This window comes from Ischnura elegans, chromosome 3, assembly GCF_921293095.1.
Source record: "Ischnura elegans chromosome 3, ioIscEleg1.1, whole genome shotgun sequence".
Taxonomy (NCBI): Eukaryota; Metazoa; Arthropoda; class Insecta; order Odonata; family Coenagrionidae; genus Ischnura; species Ischnura elegans.
Genome location: NC_060248.1, coordinates 104904185 through 104926155, shown reverse-complemented (window position 1 = coordinate 104926155; position 21971 = coordinate 104904185). Strand labels below are relative to the sequence as shown.

At 41.5% G+C, this 21971-nt stretch overlaps 1 protein-coding gene across 3 annotated transcripts in view; it reads right to left on the bottom strand.

Annotated features, from left to right (window-relative positions):
* LOC124156306 (probable JmjC domain-containing histone demethylation protein 2C) overlaps positions 1-21971 on the bottom strand; it is a 622610-nt gene that overhangs the window by 417053 nt on the left and 183586 nt on the right. For all 3 annotated transcript variants that reach the window (XM_046530772.1, XM_046530774.1, XM_046530773.1), the window contains exon 2: positions 1264-1509. In XM_046530772.1, coding sequence (XP_046386728.1) covers positions 1264-1509 — 246 coding nt within the window. The remainder of the gene's footprint in view (positions 1-1263; positions 1510-21971) is intronic.

The following is a 21971-nucleotide window of genomic DNA, read 5'->3' as shown; positions in this document are numbered from 1 at the left end:
ATTTTGTTCCATTGCGCTCTAAATACGACGTGATTTCAATAAGTAATTCAACACATTTTTTTTCACGGCCAGTTTTGGTTGAAAAAACTTGCCATTTCTAGAGGACCATTTTCAAACATTCCCGCTTCCTCTCGCATAATTTCGTTGACTTCCGATAGTTGACCGCGCTATACAAAGCTGTTGAAATGAATTCTAAGGTGTGCTTTAAACAATGGGTTGGTTTCATTTGGCAGAAAACCAGGCTATCCAAGATACTCAGGGAATCGGTTTGGTGTGGTGGCTTGAGTGTTGGCTTCCCACCCCGTGGGCTCGGGTTCAAATCCCGGCGAAGGCAGAGAATTTTCAAAGATTGCCCGATCCCTGCTTGAATGTTGTGTGGAGGACATTTTAAGCGCAATACTCCGTTCGTCCGATGGGACGTTAAGCCATGGTTCCCTTGGGGCCTTTCGTTAAGAGCAGGCTAATACCGACGCCGGGTTTCTCTCTAGCTTTTTCATCAGTGGAATGGTACCGTGCAGGCTTACAGGCCCTCCCTTCAAGGTGGCGTCAAGCCGTATCATTGAATGGAGATTAAAATGAAAAATAAGGTTGTGTAGCAAAAACATTTGGGAATAAAACGGTGAATTTGAATGCTTAATTAAATAATCCCTGTTTCATAAAAAATGTGTTGCATTACTTATTGAACTCCTCTCGTAATTAACCAAATTTTCACATGGAAAACAGTTCTAAATTTTCTCCATAGATAAGGTAAGTTATATATTTTTCAATGTTTCTGAGGTTTGACTGGCTTTTAAGGGGCTGGTAGAAATTTCTTTCGCAGATAAGTTTAATTGAATACAGCTTTCATCACTAAAAAATAGAAAATAAAAAGTGATTTATAAAACATGCATTTTCAAAAAAAAAAAATATATAAAAAAAGCCTTAAGCCAAACGGAGAATAAAGCGTGGGTACCGATTAGGTTTAGATATTAATATTGCATGCCAATCGTTAATAACCACAGACCATTTTCTGCACTCATTTCTAAACAACCTAAACAGAACCTAGGATGTTCGATTGATTCCGCCGCTGTAAAAACCTTAAATGAGCTGTAAAAATGAATATTTAACAAAAACTCTAACAGAACCCAGTAACTTCTTCTAGGTAATCAACCCAACTCTGCATCTCTTTAATCCTTCTCCTCATCTCTCTTTCCCTCGAGCCACATCTCTCGGAGGGAGGAGGAGATGGCTACACAAGAAGAAGTGTGTGGTGGAAGTACTCACGAGGGCGGGCCAGTAGCAGCATCGGGCTTCCCCTTGACTGTTGGCGGGCGTGGAGGCTCGGGTGGTGGGCGGGGAGGGCACCCGCGAAGACGAGGAGGAGGCGGAGGAGGAGTTGGGCGAGGAGGCGGCGCTCCTCTCCGCCCACACCAGACTCCCCTCGACGAGGAACAGGTGGAAGAGGCCGTCCTTGAACACGCTGATCCACTCCCTCCGCTGCCACTCAACGTCATCGTATTCCACGAGCACCTGCGAAGAAGAAGAAGAACATTAGGCTCCGTCGTGACGAGGGCCAGCCACAAGATTGAGAATGCACACACACACAAAAACAACGGGCGAAAGAGCCAGTCACCCCAATCAGGGTCACTCCATCCAAATCGAATAAGAAAACCAGGGGGTTTCCCTCGAAGCCGGTTACGTTCACACATTCAATTGCAATTTTGACAGGTTCTGCGCTACAAGTTCAATACCTATAGAATATCTGGAATATTACGAAGCCTGCGGCGTGAACGGCGGTGAAATATACGTGAATTGTTATTAGAGCTGTCGGACCGTAGATTGAAAAATAGACTAAACCTTTTAGATAAATTCAAGAGCAGTGTCTTTTCTGACGAAGTTAACCATATCTTGCGGACGCCAACGTACTACGGAAGATCAGATCATATAAATAAAATAAGAGAGATAGATTGCAGAACACAGACACATTCCGAATGTCATTTTTTCCTCGATCAATAAGAGATTATAACGGCAGCAATAGACCTCGTAAATAGATTGCATGACTTGTAGTGTAACCTACTAACCTATGTAAAACTTAAAGCATGTTTCTGAATTTCTATTCTATATTCTATTTCTAACAGCATATAGTAGTATAGTTTGTTATTATACGGGACGTTTTTTGGACGGTGTGGTGTGCATGTGGGAGTCCAAATGCATGCTGCATGCTGGTGATTGATCACCCCCTGCCAAACACCCTAGAGGTGGCTCGCAGGGTATTATGTAGATGTAGAGAAAAGTCCCCAGGACCGGGAATCGAACTACGAACCTTCGACTTCCCGGGCCACTGCGAAGACCACTACGATATCCAAGTTCCTGATTCAAATCCCATAACCAAGGGGACTGCATAGAGGAAGCCCAATTCCATCCCATAAAAGGTTGATTTCTGTTAGCACTTCGGTCGCATTTTAATCGGATTTACAAAAATGTCCGCGGTGCTGTGATGAGTGCTATGGGATCCACTTTTTCCAATATTTTGCAGCATAATGTGACATTGCGAGGAATATCATTGAAAAGTAATGCATTTGATAGATCATATCATCAGTTGCATAATATTCGGTTAATACCCCTAATTATACTTTGTTGCCCCGTGAAACTCGGATCAATTCGTCCATCAGCGACACAAGTGGCGACTTTTGTAAGTCCATTTAAATGCGCGGTGGGTGACAGCACATGAAGAGGCCGACTTGAGGATCCTCTTTTTTTTAATATTCGTCCCCATACCAATACAATTGCCATGAAATCCCATACAAGGTCCGTGCTGCGATTACCGGGCCAGGGGAAGGTTTTCTTATGGCAATCAATTCATGTATACAATGGAATATCGTTTAATGAATTTCTTGTGGCAGTCTATGTGAATGCATTTGTGTAATAGCCTCGGTTTGCATGGAACGTTGCACGCCAGGTAGGAGTCACCTGAATGTGAGCGTATTATTATTATTATTGTAAATATTTTGTGCGTACGTGGGGAATCTATTACATACTGACGACTGTTCACCTCCTGCCAAATACCACAGAGGTGACTCCTAAGATATCGTGTAGAAGTGGATGAAAGACGTTATATGGCTTAGTGATAAATAAGATTAAACCATTGAATCCTCTTCAAATCAACGCAAAAACTCTCATTTAAACCCAAACAAGCATTTTGGAGCATAATGGTGTATTTTTTCTCCATTTCAGACCAATATTGATAACAAATAAATAATCAGGACCATCCTTTGTTTCCTACCCATCGAAATAACAATACGGCCAAGCCAATCTAAAGCTGCATTTTCAGAATGGAAGAACCAGAGTAGGCAGATGCAAAAACTTATTGCTTATACATAAAACGAAAGCAAATTGGTAATAATAATAATGACAGAAAACTGATAGGAACACATTAAGTAGATATGCGTTCACGTATTCGAGCCTATTTTTGAGTTAACATTTACACGATAGAAAGTCAAAGGAAAATATCAGAATCTATTTTCAAACAGGAATATGTGTTGCGTAACCAATGTTATGAAGAACGTGTACGAGGGAACCAATGACGCACATGGACATCGAACTTAATTGAAAGTTATAACCGATCTCAGAGAGAAATTACAAACAGTTCTCTCCTTCATTAATATTCTTTACTGAACTCTCGGAGATATGTCGTTGAAAATGGAGAAATTAGCTTTCTTGGAATGAATAAGCATGATCCAAATTACTCTAATGCGACGAAAAAGAATGGCATAATGAAGTGTTGAGTGGTGGTGCGTCCGAAACCGGAAATATAAACCCATCTTAAGGAGAGGGAGTATAACGAGCACACGGTCTTCGTCTCAGCACCGTCGCGTATTTGCACGCACACCCGACCCCCTATTTACGAGTCCCAAGTCTTTCGCGTACATACATTTCCCAGTGACACAAGAAGGCAGAAACGCCCTTTCCGTGTACACACTGCGTCTGCTAACCGTGCCCAATCGGCTGAGGCGACTCTTAAACCCCTCGAGAGCCGCCACATACAATCACACGCACCCCCCTTATTCCCCCGGGGTAACGCCATCAACGGGGCTCTGCTTCTTCTCCCTCCTGCAATGGACAAAGGGGCGGGGGGCAGAACATTTCCTGCAGCGAGCTCTGGGTCACGAGGGCTGCTGTCGGGGGTTTTGATGAGACATGGCGGCAAAAGCCATGCTCTCTCACCGATTCGAAGAAAGGAAGAGAGAAACCGCACTTTTCTTTTTCTGCGAGAGATTTTCTGCGGTGGTTTACGATGAATTTCCATTTTGGGGTATTCTGCTTTTTTTCTGACGGGGTACAGACTAAGTTCCTTCCCCCTTTTCGGATCGGGATAACGCCAGTGCTATACAGAATTTCATGAAGCTGAAAACAGATTATGCTGGATGTAAGTATAACGAAAAAATTCCGATGAATATTTAGGATAGGCATTGAAAGGACAACATAAAATTAGGATCATGAGAACAATAATCAGGAAATAAAATGCACGTTGGATATATTTCAGACTTATATACATCACTTTTTGCTTTACGACAAATATCTGGCGTTTATTTGTCCTCTTTAAAAAAAATTCTAGTTTGTTTCTGGATTACCCTTTGAAGGAAGGTTTGACTTAGTGAAATTCATCGGTAGTATTAACAATTTTTCATTATTTCAACTTCAATTTCATTGAAGTAACAATAAAAGTTGTTGTTTTCGCTTTCAGCAGGCAGTTCATCATCTCTCTACCTTAATGTGGTGCAAGAAGGCATGAATTCTTATTTCTCGCAGGAAGATCACAAAAATGCAATATAAGAGAGTAAGTAATTAATTTTATACCATTGATTTAAATAGGCCAGGGAAAGCAAGTGAAATCTAATTCACTTCGAAATACAACTGAGGAGGCTCGTATTGATCACCCCCTGCCAAACACCCTAGAAGTGGCTCGCAGGGTATTATTTACATGTAGATGTAGTGTATAATGGAGACTGAGATGAGATGAATAAATAACGTGGATCCATTAAAAAAAACTTCATTATCCTTATCGAAATCGGATAAAATACTTAAACAAAAGCAAAAAGATTGAAACTATGCCTTCACCTTAAAATAGGAGACACCCAAGAGCGTATGAAGATGAGTGTAATCCCTTATAACTGCCCTTAAAATGTCGACCGATGCGGCGAATGACTCAGTTTCCCGCTCATCTGAACCTTTCTCGGCCACCAGAACCTGTTACAAATTAATCAATAGCCATCAACGGCGAATGCCAACCTTCCCTTCGTGGGGGAGTTGTTTGCTATGGGAGTGAGACACCCGACGCCATATGCGATGCCCAGGAGCTAAACCTGAGCATGCACGACCATTTGCGTCCACACGTGGAAGATTGCCAGTATCTGCCAAATCAAACGTCAAAACAATGACGCTCGAAGAATCAATCGATCAACGGCGTGAGTGACCCATCTTCAAGCAAATGAATGTGCCCCTGATTATTTTCTTAAATGAATAGTCGGCATTAAGAAGTTAAGATACACTCCTCACAGCTATTTCACGTCGCATTGCAGCAAATGTAGCCCATGAATAGGCTTAATCGAAGAAAATTAAATTCCGTTTCAAGTTTAAATGATATTAAAAAAATATCGATCCACTCCTTGACATTTCCATCGAAAGTAACTACCAATATATACTGAAGGTATCAACCAATAAAATTGGGTAATTCACGCGCTTTTTCTAATTTTGAGGCATAGGAGAAAAAATCTGAAGGGATCCAAAGGAAGAGATTACCAATTATAGCTGCCGGAAAAATAAAAAAAGGAAGAAGCAGAAATTAGGAGGTACGATATGAAGGTGATATTTACTGCATTCGAATCATAACTAACAAATTAACTACGACAATGATAGAATCATTCACAGAGGCAAGATTTAAGACGAGTTCAGCACACATCGAGAAGGCTTACATAACCACGGATTCAAATTTAAATAGAGAAAAGCGATAATTTTTCAATGATTGAGTAAGAACATGTGTTTCAGTTGCTGTAGGCGTGCGTTCTCAGAGTACACGGGAAACGGAGTAAGGATTGAGAGACACTAAGTGATGATAGCAGCCAACCCTACGAGGGTCATACAGCAGGGGTCGTACATCAATGATCCACCCAACAAACGGCACAGTCAAAAGTTTCTGAAAAGCAAGAAAGTTGCAAGTGTGCTTGAACCGAAAAATCTTGCCCACTGAGGAGGGAATTTCCGTCCGCCGACTTGGGTGCGTGGGAGCATCACCTGAGATAATGAGGGAGAGGGGATCCACGCTATATACCTGCGCACGGCCTCAGGGTCGAGAGCACGCGGTCCTGACCGCGACGACACCGCAGGCGAGACGGGGAAGAGCGGGAGGGACTTGAGAGGAAGAAGACGGATGACTGGCAGCGGGGTTGAGGTGTCCCTGCGGGGTCATCGACCCGTGCAAAAGGGGCGGCCGGGGGATGGGGGAGGGAGAAGACCTTTTATCTCACCCAACAACCACCACCACCTTCCTCCGCCACTCCTTCCCGCTCCTCCTCTTATGTGTACACTCCTACACCTTGCTTCGGTTTCCTCCTTCCCCACCCCTTTTCCGGCCCAAAACCCTTCAACTCTATACCCATTCCGCTTCCACGCTATGTTCCTCGAACGGAAGCAATTTCTCCCTCGCAGAAGCCGCCTGGGACAGTGGAATAGGCGAGGAGGGGGAAGGTCTACTGTAGTAATAAACTGCTTGCTCGATCTAATACCAGGTGATGGTGAAGGATGGATTTGAATACGTATCAGGGTGAAATATTTTCAGACGACATCAAGGATGTTCCGAAAGATCCTGCCCGCTACAGCAGATCGGACATTCAACGCAAAATCAGGGAAATACAACCGAGAACGTAGAGATTCAAAAAGCCATTATTCAACAGTACGATAACAGACCACAACATAATATACCGCAATAAAAAATTGGTCTTTAGTTAACCTAAGTTTATGATTCATTTCGATCTGGGCTTTAGCACTGTCGTATGTAGCGGAATTAATAATCAATGGTTGGTGAGGCATAATCCCTCCTACACAATGTCACGTGTCACTGCGGTAGCACATGTAGCTAGGTAAGTTTTAGGGAGAAATACCTCTGCCAGAAACCTTAGAGATGGCTCGGATGTCATCATGCATACATATATGTACTTGAGAGGGATTTGAATCCAAAGGAAGTAAAAAGGATGAATTTTTCGGGGAACGAATCGAGAAATGTTAAGGAGATGGATGAGTGGCGGGAGGTGAGATAAAATTAAAAACGAAGAGGTGTTTGGAAGTTGATATTTAATGAAAAAAGAAAAAAGTATATCAAATTGATGCATTAATGTGTTGAATTAGAAAACCGTGGACCAAGTATCATGGTGAAATTTGGGAACAAAATTACCCCCTAAATAATATTCAAGAGGTTGCAGGGCACCAGGTAGATCTGGATATGGTAAGGTATAATAGAGGCAGGGATGCCGTAAACGATGGGGAGACAGGAACGAGAAATTAAGGACATAAACCAGATGGGAAAAAGAATTATCAATACCTCGTACATAGATGGAACCAAGAAGAAAAAGGAAAATGTAGGGCACTTCGTCTCATTGAAGGTTTTGGGTACAACTGGCACAACTAGATCACTGGCTTTGCATTCCTTAAGGCTAGATTAAAATAGGAGCAGTAATGAATGTTTCAATAAAACTGGTGTCCGGATCCCTACCAGAGTGAAATCAGAACTCAGCTCAGAAGTAGCACTGCATCAAAAGAATGGGTATGTGTTTTAAAACACTGGCACAATGCTTAATCACTGATTGAATCAATGTTCTTACGCTACCAATCACCATTTTCCCCTCATTTGCCAAACTTTTCTCTTGTGGAAGATGACCTCAGTAACAGATTTCCACCCAAATACCCTCTACTATTTGGTGACCGACATAGAAAAAATAACGCCCGCATTTTCTTTAAATGGATCTTTCACATCCTGAAAAGTACATTCAAGCTAAATTACCAAGGCACCAGGGCGCATTAGGTCATTTAATGGAGCTAAGAAAACTCCACATATAAATCATTCTTCAACCAGACAACTGGTAATAATAATAAACGACGATAATGTGGAGAACTGGTAACAAGACGAAGTCCAACGCAAGTGGGAGTCTAGTATGCACAGAGGAAGGGTGACCGACCCGAGAAAAAAAGGGACGGCCGGAGATTGATTAGGGGACAGTCGGGAATGTCACTAGGGACCAGGGATGTGATCCGGTACGAAACTTTACGTTTAGTGCCCGGTCCGAAAAGGCACGAAACGATTTCGTGCCTTTTCGGACCGGGCACTAAACGATCCGATTCATTTCGGACCAGGCTGGCACGAAACTTTTCACTTTTAAAATTTTAGGATCCCATACACTTTATTTTCCGCCTCGTATAGTTTCGTGCCGGGTGGCACGAAATTATCCGAAAAAGTGGTTAAAGTGCCAGACCGCGTATATGTGCCGCGCGGGGTTTAAGAAAGGGACCGATGCGGACACAAAAGACCAGCTTAGTGGATGTCCTTCTAGCCCAGGCCCATCCTCGAACTGAACGACCCTTTTCTATCCCCTCTGCGCGGTCATCCACTGCTATTTGCGTTGTTTGTTCCAAAAATATATTCGTAGCTTACCTTATATTTCTGAAGTTAGAAATGAATTCTTCATTTTTTGCTCATCACATGGAAATTTCAATCGGAGTTCTAGCGTTAATTTCAACGGAGTTCATTTCAGTTGCAAATCATCCTATATGGAATAGAAATATTCTAAATCCGTCAATATGATCGTTAGAACTTCGCTTAAAATTTCTTCACGCTCAGAAAAACCCAGAGAATTCATCTTACATTAAATAATCGATGGGAACAGCAAATACATGATTCTATAAAACACGACTATTTCAGTCAGTTGACCGTGGACTAGCACTGTGAAGCAGTCTTTTAATCCTTCGAGGGTCTGGGACTGGGGCAGACGAGAAGGATCGGCGCGGCGCCCCGCTGAGTTGCGTCCCTGTCTTAGGGCAGTTGAGAAGCTTTGCTTTCCTTCGACGCGAGAGTGCTCGTTACAGAGGAGTACAAAAGATTTTCTAGGAACTCATAATGCCGGAACCTCCATGGGGCTCCGGCGCGAAAGTGTTAACAAATAATCCCAAATTTTAATTTGTTCTGAAAACATTATTATAATAAATATCAATATAATTTAATCTTCTTTTATAATATACATGCTATATTTCAACCATGGATGTCTACTACCGTGTGAGACGATTCAGTCCATTAATTTTTTTTATTTAAAGAAAATAAAAAATTCTTTTATCGCAGATAGAATCCATAAACGTTAATTTTTTCCCGTTAATTTACCCGATTTCCGAGCTAATTTTCTATGAGTGCTCACTATGTCACTAAGGCACTGTAATATCAGGATTGATTTTTCATTATGTAAACTATTAATTAGTGCTCTGTCAAACGGTTAGAAGAACTTTCATTAAAGGTGTCAACAATAATGACATCACGCTTTTTGATAGTTCACGATCCGCTTTCGTACGACACAATAGCATCCCAGTTTAAGTTTTCGTCACCTCATAATATTTAACTGGGAAAGCAAAAGAATAACTTTTTGCATATAATTTTTTGATGTAACTATTATGAGAGATGACATCAAGAACGGGATACTTTCTTCAAGAAAGGGTGAAAGAGAAGAGTTATTTTTCGTCATCAATTTGTTGGCAACTTGTCTACAACAATAAAACTGTTTGCAATTTCCACAGTATTTATTTACCATACAATGCATTTCAACTCCGAGAACAACTCTCGGAAATTTACTGTACAAAAATACAGACATATTCCCACCTTCTCCGATGGGGTGTTTACTAAGTGAAATGCTCAAATTTATGATCTACTTAGGACAGGTAAGAAGAAAGGTCGCCACCTGAATAAAATAATTAGAGTAGGTATAACAGCTGCTGGCAATCACAAAATGATTCATTTCTCCCTGCGAAATACCTGATAAACTCGTAGCATACATGTGAATTTGCAAAGGAGTGCAGTGCAAAGTCACATTCAGAGTTTGCATTAGAGGTAATTCAAAAATTGTCCATTTTCAATTCTCATACTTGGTTTATTTTTCGCCTTCTCCTATCTGTAGCCGCTCACTTCTCGCGTTGGAAACCCCAACCCCCTTCCACCTTATTTTATCCTTCCCTTGCGCTTCTCGTCTCTCCTTTAACCCCTTGGATATTCCGTCTCATTATCCCCAGACGCCACAGAACCCTGACCACTTCAATTACCTCTTTAACTATGTCTTCACCCGATGCCCAAACCTTCTCAAACAATGCAAAATGCAAAAAAAATGCCAAACCTTCTAAAACAACTCCTTGAACCTTTCTTTATGAGTGGACAACCCCAGCATATGCCGTATAATCCCTCAATAGAGTCCCGAAAACGGACGTTCTCCCGCCCCGTCCCTTTTTCTCCCGCGGGGAATTCCCCAGATTGCCACCTCATTTGAGTGGCCAATGACCTTTCCTTCTCTTTCCCTCCATTCCGTCTTTCCTAAAATTTTTATAGGCAAATGTTCTTCCTCTCCAGCCCCTCTCCGCCTTTGAGTGAGTGAGATGTAAGATCCGAAACTATATTGCACTATATGGCACGAAACTATGGTGCCTTTTCGGATCGGCACTTTTTTCCGTAAAGTGCCATTTCGGGCTTGAGGAGGTTTCGTGCCATCGCATTTCGTGCAATTTCGGTTTAGTGCCTTTTCGGTTTCGTGCCTTTTCGGTTTAGTGCCTTAAAGTGGCAGCGGTCCGAAACTATTGAAATTTCGTGCTTTAAAGTGCTTTTTCGTATCGGATCACATCCCTGCTAGGGACAGGATGGGTCGAGGACTTTTCGGGGGAGGCGGGCAGGTTTTGCGGCTACGGTGACTGCATACCGATCCCTTCTCAACTGAGGCAGGACACATGTTGCGAGGGAGCCATGGCGACGCCCAGAGCTGAGAGGTTGAGAGGCCATAAACGCACCGTCCAACATCCTGCGATTCTGTTACACCTCAGGTTTCCACGGGCTTCGATGACCCTGGATTTGCGTACTCCGGTAGTTACAATTCAATGCGTAAAGAGTGGATTCCTGACAGTTGACAGATTATTCCTTTACCACGAAACACTAGCTGCATCTTCGTTGAATAAAAAATCAATTGACCATAAGGTATAAGGGACCCATGCGGTACAACGGTAAAGATGAAAAAAATATTGTCCCGAAACGACGCAAAAAGAATTTTTGCAAAATTCGCGTGTTAACTATTCCAGCAATAAAAATTGAATGTTTTTATTTTTCCAATTGACTAACCTTGCATGGCTTTGCTACAGGGATTACAATCCATTGGCAAGTATTGACTTTGCATGACAATGGACACATAATTTTTTAGTATGAGTCATATTTTTGTGATCTTGGGACCGGACTGCATCCGGGAATCCTCTTATGTACCATCCTCTTATATGCTGGTGATTGATCTCCCCCTGCCAAACGTCATAGAGGTGGCTCGCAGGGTATTATGTTGATTTAGACACAGTAAAACCAATTCATTCCTATAACGGAATCGTGCCTTTCACAGCGGAAAATATTCATCGCAGTGGTGTGCACTAAATCCTCTTACAAGAACTTTATCAAGATCAGTTTCCACTAATAAATTCGGTACAAATATTGTTTGAAAAAATATGTTTCCGTGCTGACAGTGGAGTACGGAACGGTACTACAGTAAATCATACGATCTGTCTACCACATTCACACCTAAGAGGAGCGGAAGCACGGAAAATCGTGACGAGAGGTTTTTTGTGGCACCAATGTGCACATGATAACCACTTCCCGAGCACCGTTTCCATTAAAGGGCGCGAGTCAATAACGGTACATAATGGCAAGACTGCGATTTAACTGGGGCTGAGACCACGGGGATAGGAGAGGCTCCCACTTACGACACTGTGAGAGAGCATCGGTAACCTCCCTTTCTGGCTCCGCATCCTAAATGGACAGATTAGAGGGTAAAACAGCTCCGAGAAAAGAAATAGTTGATAGAAATCGTCAGGGGAACTACGCGGGGGAAAAGCTAAGTGATACTTAATTCTGCGCGAAGAGATATCAAAGCAACAGGGCTTCAGGGAAAGATAGAATTCGACTAAAGCAATTGAGATATACTGCAATATGATAAAGAAGTTTGGGTAAGCAATGAAGATTAAAAACAGAAGAACTCAAATTAACCGCACAGTGCTTGAACTATTGAAGAATGATTTTTATTTTTATTATTATTTTTTATTTCACAAACCACCGAAAACAGCACTGTTCGGCCTTTACATCGGGGTTGATAACATTTAACAATCACAAACATCCATGCCCTGTATAGGGGTAACTTACCCAGGCGGGGCTCGAACCCGCGACCTTCGGTTTGGCAGGCGAGGACTTTACCCTGCCGCCACCGAGGCCAGCCATTTACTTCGTCATTTCTAGCACTGCTTTCGCTCTTTAGCGAAAATTTCATTTGCATTTTCATCCATTGGTACGAGCTATACGATTGATTTTTTCTGATTTTCTATTCAACCTCAATATCGATACCCATAACCCTTTTTATACTACAAATTAATATTTTGCAAATATATCTCCACAAGAGTATGCACTATAACTAGTAATGAATAACTGATAACCTGGAGCAATATATCGAGAAAAAATCTATTTACTTTAATAGACAAATGTCACTCTCACTCCCCGGGAAAAGATATTACGAAAGCATCCGTCGAATGAAAATGTTCTCGTCTTTTCACAGATCTCCTTTTGAGGTTTACAACTTTTGGCCAAGATGAATATAGATGGCTCTCTAAGCTGCAGAACGAGATGGATGATAAATAAAAACAGATTACCAATCAGTCAAAATTTAAAGGAATACATTTATTAAATATGAAGAAGTAAACCAATGGAAAAAGTAACTGATTCCCGATCACTACCACGGTGTAAAATTCACTTGAAGAAAAAAAAACTTCAGAAACATAAAGACCTTAACTCGTGTCACTTGAAGAAAAATATCCCTGAGACAAGGCTCCTGTGATCAGATCGATTTCACTAGCGAGAGATTTAACCCCAAGCCGAGGAACAACAGCCAATGACGAAAAGGGGAGGAAATGGAATAGTAACGGCCATCACGCAAAAAGCAAAGCGGGAGAAAAGGGGGGCGACCTCCAAATTCCGAAACGACAACGAAAGGTCCTTGACCCGAGCCACCATACCGCAGAACCTCTCTTTTCTACTCCCCCCAGCACGGTCGCATTAATTATTGACGCAAAGTGTAGACCGGACCCCTTCGCGCACAAAAGGGCTCCCCCCGAAATTCCTGCTGCAAGCGTCGAGGGAGAAGGAGAGACAGAGAGAGGGGGTTAGGTAGAGAAACAGATCATTGAGAGGAAGAAGTGAAGATAGTCATATAAGGGGCAGATCGAATCAATGGAATCGAGGAGTAGAAGCGAGGGAAAAAGGGGTTGTGAGCGAGCCGGAGAATCCGAATGTGTGAGCGCAGGATGGGGAAAGGGAGGGGAATGCTAGATTCTTCGCAGTAAACCCTTCATATAATCCTAACCCTGCAAGGATATTACAAACCGTTAGCAAGTCTTTGCTTGGCCTGTCTAAGTATTTGTGGTGTAGTTTTGAGCTTAATGGAGTGATGCACGCTTGGTCCACATCACCGGCATGAATGTGAACGTGTTATTTCGTTTATTTTACATAACTGTATAGTTTTTACGGCGGTTTTGTGCGCATTTGGAGAACATATTGCATGCTGGTGACTGATCGTCCACTGCCAAACACCCTGGATGTGGCTCACAGGGTATTATGTAGATGCAGATGAAGATGGAGAGAGCTGGACATCCGGTGGTTGCAGAAATACAGTAGATTTAGGTCTTTTGGGCTACAGGATATTAGGGGTTCCCACATATTTGGGGCGTATCACCAAGATCAGAACCCAATTCAATGAATAACTTGTGTTTTCTGCGGTTGATAAGGACATGAACAGCTTAAACTGGCCAAACATCGCTATTATTTTTCAACAAAAAGTTTATCCACCACACTGCAACAACACGTTTCGATGCTTTCACATCATGTTCTAGGCACTTATTTGTGTAAACTATAGCAATACATCGAGATATTTTCTATTTAATGTCTTTATTTACTTGCTTTGTTATCCATAATTTCTTTAATTAAAATCAATTCATTTGTAATGTTTTCCAAGGCACTTCAAAATTGTGTGAAAGCATCGACACGCTTCGTGTATTGTAGTTAATAAGGTTTTTTTTCGTAACCTGCAAAATCTCTTTCACTTATGGAAGAAATAGACATTCCCTACCAAACACCCAAGATTGTGGCACTCTGGGCATCCAGTAGATTTAGATGTTAGCACTGCATCACTCGGAACACAAGACGGGTTACTCATCATACTCCTAACACCATAAAACTTGAGCGGTGGAAACATGGGATACCCATAGTGGGATAACAGGAGATGCATCTGGACGACAGGAGGAGGAGAGGGGGGGGGGAGATCTTACGGGAATGGAGGAAGAAGAATCCACAGGGAGAGAGAAGGAGAAAGAAGCAAGCGAGGAGAATGTTGGTGAAGGAAAAAGGGACAAGGCGGTGTAAAAAGAGTATTACTGTTAATGGTGCAGGTGAAAGATGGACGGTTGGCTGGGTCGGAAGAAGGCATTGTTGATCGTGGACGCGGAGGGGAGGATTTTTTTAAAGCGTCAGGCGTGCAGCGGAGATAAGTTTTACAAAAAAATGACTGCATAGAAGAAAGAAGGGGTAGGTAGACGAGAGGCGAGTTCCGTCCCGAGAGGAGAGAAAAAGATACAAAGGAAGCGAGAATGGAGGGATGATGGGCCGAGACGTGAGGTAAAAGTGTTGGGATGGCGGGGGGGGGGGGGGGGGGACGGAGGCGTCGTTCACGAACGGGTCATTTGCCGATGGGGCCAAACAATGATTCATGGTCAAGAGCGCTTACGCTACACACGATTGATTATATCTCTTAGGTGCAGACTGCGAAATATAAGTGATACAGCGTCGTAGAAGGTAGTGAGGACGCTTTTAAGGTCATTTTCTACGGTCTAATAAGGTCTATTCATTAAGAGTGGATTTGAAAAGTGTTCAGAAAACTTTCTTTCCCTTACCTTGGTTTAGATCCAGTCAATAAAAAATCTTTGGAGACTAATGAATTCTTGACTTGATTACAAACATTACATGACGATGATAAACTAACTTGAGGCGGTAAAATTGAGCGTTATTGCTATATCGATTATTAATAACCATGGATGTAGCATAAATTCGAAACTTACATCACATACTGCTTAGGCCTAACAAAACAATAATATTTAAATGATTCTCATAGGGTCTGAGTCGGCAAGATTATCGACAATTACCGGTAGAATTCCACTCCGGCATATACCCTTTTACTTCTCATAACTTTGTGATGGCCGAAGATAATTCGAGCGATGCGGATTTCGAGTTAATATTTCCAGCAAAAAATTGAACATCATAAGCATATAATTTTACCGACAAGTAACAAACATGTCGACGGGTAAGTCTTACATGCCACTCAATTTCCTGCGAATCGTGAGAAGAGATGCAGTTCGAATGAAATAATGAATTTTGGCCGCGCAAAATTACTGGCTTTCACAAACACGTCCTGGAAGAGATCAAACTTGCATCAAGGAGATGGCCAACAAAATAAGTAGTCGACAGATTTATTGCATCCAGAGGGTATATTCCACCTTGCGCGCCGAGGTCAACACATGAAGGGAAAAGGTATCTAAGGCAGGCGAGATGTAGCGGAATGACATGCTGATGTAATAAAAGAGAGAGATGGCAATGTTTCCGAAATCTTTAACACTGTACGAGGCTTTTCGACCGTTAGGTCATTCCAAAGTACAACGTGAAAATTGTTGTACTTAAGTATATAATATAATAAGCATAACTAACAGTGTGAAATTTGTTTTTAAGTATATTTACCGTATTTTCTGACGAAGTTACCCATATTTTACGAACGCCATCGTACTACGGAAGATCACATCATGTAAATAAAATAAGAGAGATAGTCTATAGAACAGATACATTCAGAAAATCGTTTTTTCTACGATGAATAAGAGACTATAACCTCAGCGTCAAAACTCACAAAAAGATTACATGACTTGTATTTAAGCCTACGAACTTATGTATACTTCAATGCATTTTTCTTAATTTTCTTATTATTTCTAACAGCATGTTTCGTGTGTTCTAGCTTTATTTACAGAAAACCTCAATGGCAGTTGGCAAGTTTTGACAACTACTCATTGAGGAATGTGGTAATATAATTTGTTAGTATGCGTAACGCTTTATGGACCGTGTGGTGCGCATGAGGGAATCCTATTTCATACTGCATGCTGGTGTTTGTTCACTCCCTGCCAAACATCCTAGAGGTGGATCGCAGGGTATTATGTAGACGTAGATATGTGAGAATTGATTGTAATTGAGAATGACCTGACGGACTATACTCGTCGTTCATCGTTAAATAAATGTGGAAAAATTGCCATCTATTTTTTTCATTAAAACATGAAGAGTAGGTAGTTGAACTCTATGATTCTCACTCGAAAGATTAATGCGAGTCTTTACGGCACGAATCACTGCCATTAAAATCAATGGAAAATAAGGTCCATAAAACATCTACAAATGAGGCGTGAGACATTTCAAGAGGAACGTTATCCACATAACGAATCTCAATTAATCTCTCGAGCGAGGAACACTGAGAGGAGTCGTAGTGATGACCCTGAGATGGTGAGATGCGATATCGGCTGTCGAAGAAAACTGAAACCAAAACAAACCGCGGGAGGTATATAGTTCCAGGCTCGAGAGTTGGCTGGCTCCAACCATGACCCTGCTGAGGATGAGGAGATGGATACGAGGAGGGGGAGAGAAGGCAGGAATGGGAAATGAGGGAGGAGCGGCGTGGGAGTTGGAGGGAGGGTATCTAGAGAAAGGCATAATCAAGGTTGTGGGTGGAGGAGCACTTAAAAAAAAAAGGTGTACCCACGAGAGTTGGAAAAGGGAGAATGAATAAGTTGCAACGGTTGGTCGACTCGTTACCCGGGGAGGAGGTGCGACATTTCATGCACGGCAATACGAGTAATCTTGGAAACGCTTGATCCACTCGTAAATTCTTATTTTACTGAGCTGACTCATCTTTGTGCCTTCGCTAACATTCCACGCAGCTTTTTACACTATAATTCATTTTTACGCAAGTTTTTCTTTCGCCAGCTAATAAAACAATGTTTTAAAATTATCGATGAATATCTAAAAATCACTGGTCAATCTGAACTCAGACGCATAAACTCGCTTAGATTTAACCACTAAGGTGCTGTGGAAAATAACTAACCGTCCTCAAAAAATAACGACCAAAATCTGCACTGAGCTCAGTACATCCCGATCCACAAGGAGGAGCTCATAATTCCAGCAGAAAACTTGGATTTATCTCAACAGATGGATTAGAAAGGCGGCTATAGTCAAAGAATTTTCGCGAATAGAGATTTTTGCACATACTTGTGCTAAATTCGTTATTATACTACAGTATAGATACTACAGTAACCAAAGCTATCATAAAAAAGCTATGATGAGGGAGTATTAATAACATTAATGTGTAGCCTTTTTCACAATCATACAAACTCAATTCGTTCAACTGGACTCTAAGATTTTTGCTATTCGCGAAATTTCGGTGCCACTGAGTATCACTGTCGCAACAATCCCACCTAGAAACAAAAGTTCCTCAAGGATCTTAAGACGGCCACGCAAGCATCATCGTGGGTGCTGTGCAACGATGGGAGTTACTACTATGCTCATACTACTTACTACATCACCAAGTGCTCTGCGAATCGAAAAACAAAGAACACTCCCCACAAAACTACAAAGCACGTATCTGCCGCATCTGGGATACGAACTCAAGTCGCAGAACTGGATAGCCCAGTACCCGAGTCACTATGCATTCCCATCTCCATAGAAAGGAGTTACTCCACCGGATAAGCAGCTTGGCTTTACGTCACGGTATAGGATACAGAGGGACGATAGACAAGCAAAGAGAGTCGCTGTCGATATTATGCCACCCGGATAGAAAAGTAACACGGGGTACCTAGGCTGTCACGCCAGTGTAGGCTTCACGGGTGCAGGTGGTAGCTGGCATGCAACGAAAAGAAAAAAAAGAGTACCTACGCATACACTTCAACGCTACCAACTTCTATCCATACGTCAAAACACAGGTAATGGTCCACATACTACCAAAAAGCATTTATAACCCCATCAGCGGTGAACCCTTTGCTTGATTCTAAACTAGCAGGGATAGAATTCTTAAGTTTTATCCACATGGTAAAGTCGCCCTTTCGAATCTGTCACCTAAACAGTGTTCCTACGCTACTACGCTTCTCATGTCTTATTAGTGCTAATATTATTTTTTTAAACATTTATTAACAAAGTTAAGGGTGGATGACGCTATTTTGTTTTTACCGTGTAATAGGTAACACAACAACATAAATAACGTTTGTATTTTTTACAGAATTTTCACATTAACCAACCCAGGTTTCGAGGAACCGTTACAAACCTTGACAATGACATAATCAAAACTTATTTGTGTTGGTTAATAATATAAATGACTGGACAATGCAAAAGATTTTCTGTCATAATGCTATCTTTACCTGTAATTTCCCATTGCCAGAGTATTTCATTACATTTATGCACAATCACTTGGCAACTGTAAAATGCCGCGTTTGGTGTGCGTGGCTACAATCTTTTTGAATAAAAAAAGTTATAAAAAACTAGAGATACTCCCGAAACTGCTAAAGAGTACTTATCTACCGCAACCTAGACACGAACCCAAGCCATAAGAACTGGAGAGCCTCCGCCACTACGCCATGCCCTCATCCGCTGGAAAGGGAAGGAGGGAAACGAGCAAACGTGATTCCTGTGGCAGCGATGGCCTCCTCTTTCAGGGCGGCCGGGAAGGAACGGGATTTTAATTTACGATGCAACGAGTGCAGTCGAGCGATTACCACCCCCCACTCTCCTTTCACCTCCTCCTCCTCCCCCCAGAGCGGAGAGTGCTCGAGAAACGTCGACTTGAATCCTCCGTCGATCGGCTGTTGCACGGGGCAACTCTTTTGTGCTGCTCTTCCTTGGACCGTGGAGAAAGTGAACCTTATAAGGCCATAAACGGCTTGTACCCTGTTGTGGGAGGAAGAGAGGGAGGAGTTGGTTGGGGAAGTACATTAAGGAATGGGAAACGATCACACGGAGAGCGTGGGCATTCTGTCCCCGGCAAAGGAATACATTTTCCGGAGCTCGGAGCCCATTTTTGTCCAAAGAAAAAAAACCGTCCCTCCGCGCCCCAAAACCCGATGTCCATTCCTGGGCAGGTGGCTCTAACCCCCAAAAAACTACGGTTTTTTTTTAACCCTTCACTAGAGATTCAACCTGCTGGTTAGTTGCAATAATGTAGTGTTTAATGGACTTAAAGTCTTGCACAGCAATCAAACCAACAACTCATGAAGGCAGTCTGCCTACATGAGTTGGCCAGTGTTGCTTTTGCAGGAATGTGGAAATATAATTTGTTAGCATGCGTAACATTTTTACGACTGTTGAGGTGAGTATGTGGGAACCCTCTTGCATGTTGGTGGTTGACCACCCCCTGTCAAACACCAAAGAGGAGGCTCGCAGGGTATTATGTAGACGTAGATGAAATAAACTGCGTTGCAATAGAGGGCGGCGTGACCCACGCGCGATCTCCAGGGGGCGGTATGGTAGCATTGTAAACACAAACAACTAAACATGAAAGTTAAACCTAAAAATCTTCCATTGGAAATAATTTTTAATGTCGACAAGGATTGACGAAAAATATCAGGAAGAATTAATTCATTAAAAAATATAAATGGATTAATTCACTCGCTCCATCTCATTTATACAAGAGACTAACTATTTTAGGGGCGCCCATGACACTCATGCGAAAAAGTCCTAAACACGCCATCACATTTCTCATTTGATGCACCTTGAATAGCATTCACCCATTGAAGCATTATTAGGATTTTCATTTGAATCACTGAATAAAAATTGGTAGTGAACTGGGTATTCTTTAAAAAATAATCACGATTAAAACGGAGAAGATTAATAATTACACCTATTTCCGCCCACATCACCACTACCAAGGCAACCATTTCGAACTAAAAATAATTCTAATTAGTAGTAGATAAACATTGGAGCTATTGCTATCCGCTGACCATTAGAATTGCATATTATACAGTTGATTATTTACGCGAGAAAGGAATTATCTCAGCAAATGAGTCCACCGATATGCTAAACAAATATGTGTAGAGGGTTGTTTGTATGGGCAGATAGGCCAAAAGAGCCCCACTTTGAAATGAAAACATTAAAGATCTCTAAGTGAACTAATTCTGGCTTAATTGACGAGACGAATTCAAAAGAACGACACATCAGCAATACCAACAAGAGCAAAACATTCTGGAAATTTCCGGATGGATATAGACTGTCTGATACGCTTCGAACTTGCCCAATACGCTTACAGTAATAGAAATCGATGTCCAAAACCTGACAACATCAGTATTTCACTAAAACAACTAGTATTTCAGATAACTATCTGTTGTATCTAGAACAGAGCACTAAATTTTGTTGCATCACTTAGGTATATCCTATATAGGAATACACAAAGCACTGCAGCCGAGATGAAGACTCCAAAATAAAAGGAATATATCACTAGTCATAGTTCACAAAATAAATCGTGGATGAAATAATTTCATAATTATATCAAGAGAACGGATATTCAAATTGGAACTTATTATAAGATTTTTTCGCATTCGTAACGGGGAGAGTAAGCAGATAATACTTTTACAGCAAAAATTGTGTTTCTTGGTATAAAAGTGGACACCATGCACTACATTTAAACGTGATTCGAAAATCAGACCATATCGCACAGTCAAAGAGAGCATATACCACAGTGGAAACATTGTTTCTTGACATCTTACAGAAATAATGCTCTCCAAACGAAGAACGATATGTGCTAACATGACGAATATAATCAAGGTGATGCCCTATGTTACATAACTTCTACTTGATTAGCATACAAGAGGACACCAATGAGGAAATCGTATGAGTTCGATAAACGTATACTTTTCAACGTTAAAATACAGAGTTAACATACAATATTAAGTAAAATCAGCTCTTTACCTTCTATATCCAGGATGAAAGCCGTTAACTCTATGGAATACAGCAGAAACAACGAGGAATAACTGGTGAGCCTTCCATTACGCACAGGCAAACGTTTCTCGGAAGTGACTTTCTCCCATCATTCCTTTACGAAACAAATGAGGATAAATATACACAAACAAAAGACATAAAACAATGACTACTCCGCGATTTCAGAAGATAGTTCAAAATCCATTCAAGCACGACTCTTTTTAACTCCACCTCAGAATGAATGTTGAAATTTCGAAAATGCCTTATTTATTAAAGAGGTAAACATCTCTCGAGAAATGTAGGTAATTATGAGTGAACATCGTCCCATGAGATGCCATAGTAGGTGTGACAATACTTTTTCGTAGGCTGCTGACTGATGAAAGATTAATGTCGAAAATGTAATCAAATATATTCTAGTTTTACCGACATTCCATATTGACAAAACATATTAAAATTCCTCACCATTCTTCCCAGTTCAAGTTTTTATACGGTATTACGAAAGAGGACTTAACGATGGTTAGTTAATCTATGCATTAAGCCTATCAGGAGGAGTACGCTACTCTTTGGTTCATACATTGCCCTGAGACACACTTCGATAAAATGACAAGACGTAAATGCATCAAAACGATAGGATTGTCAAATGAAA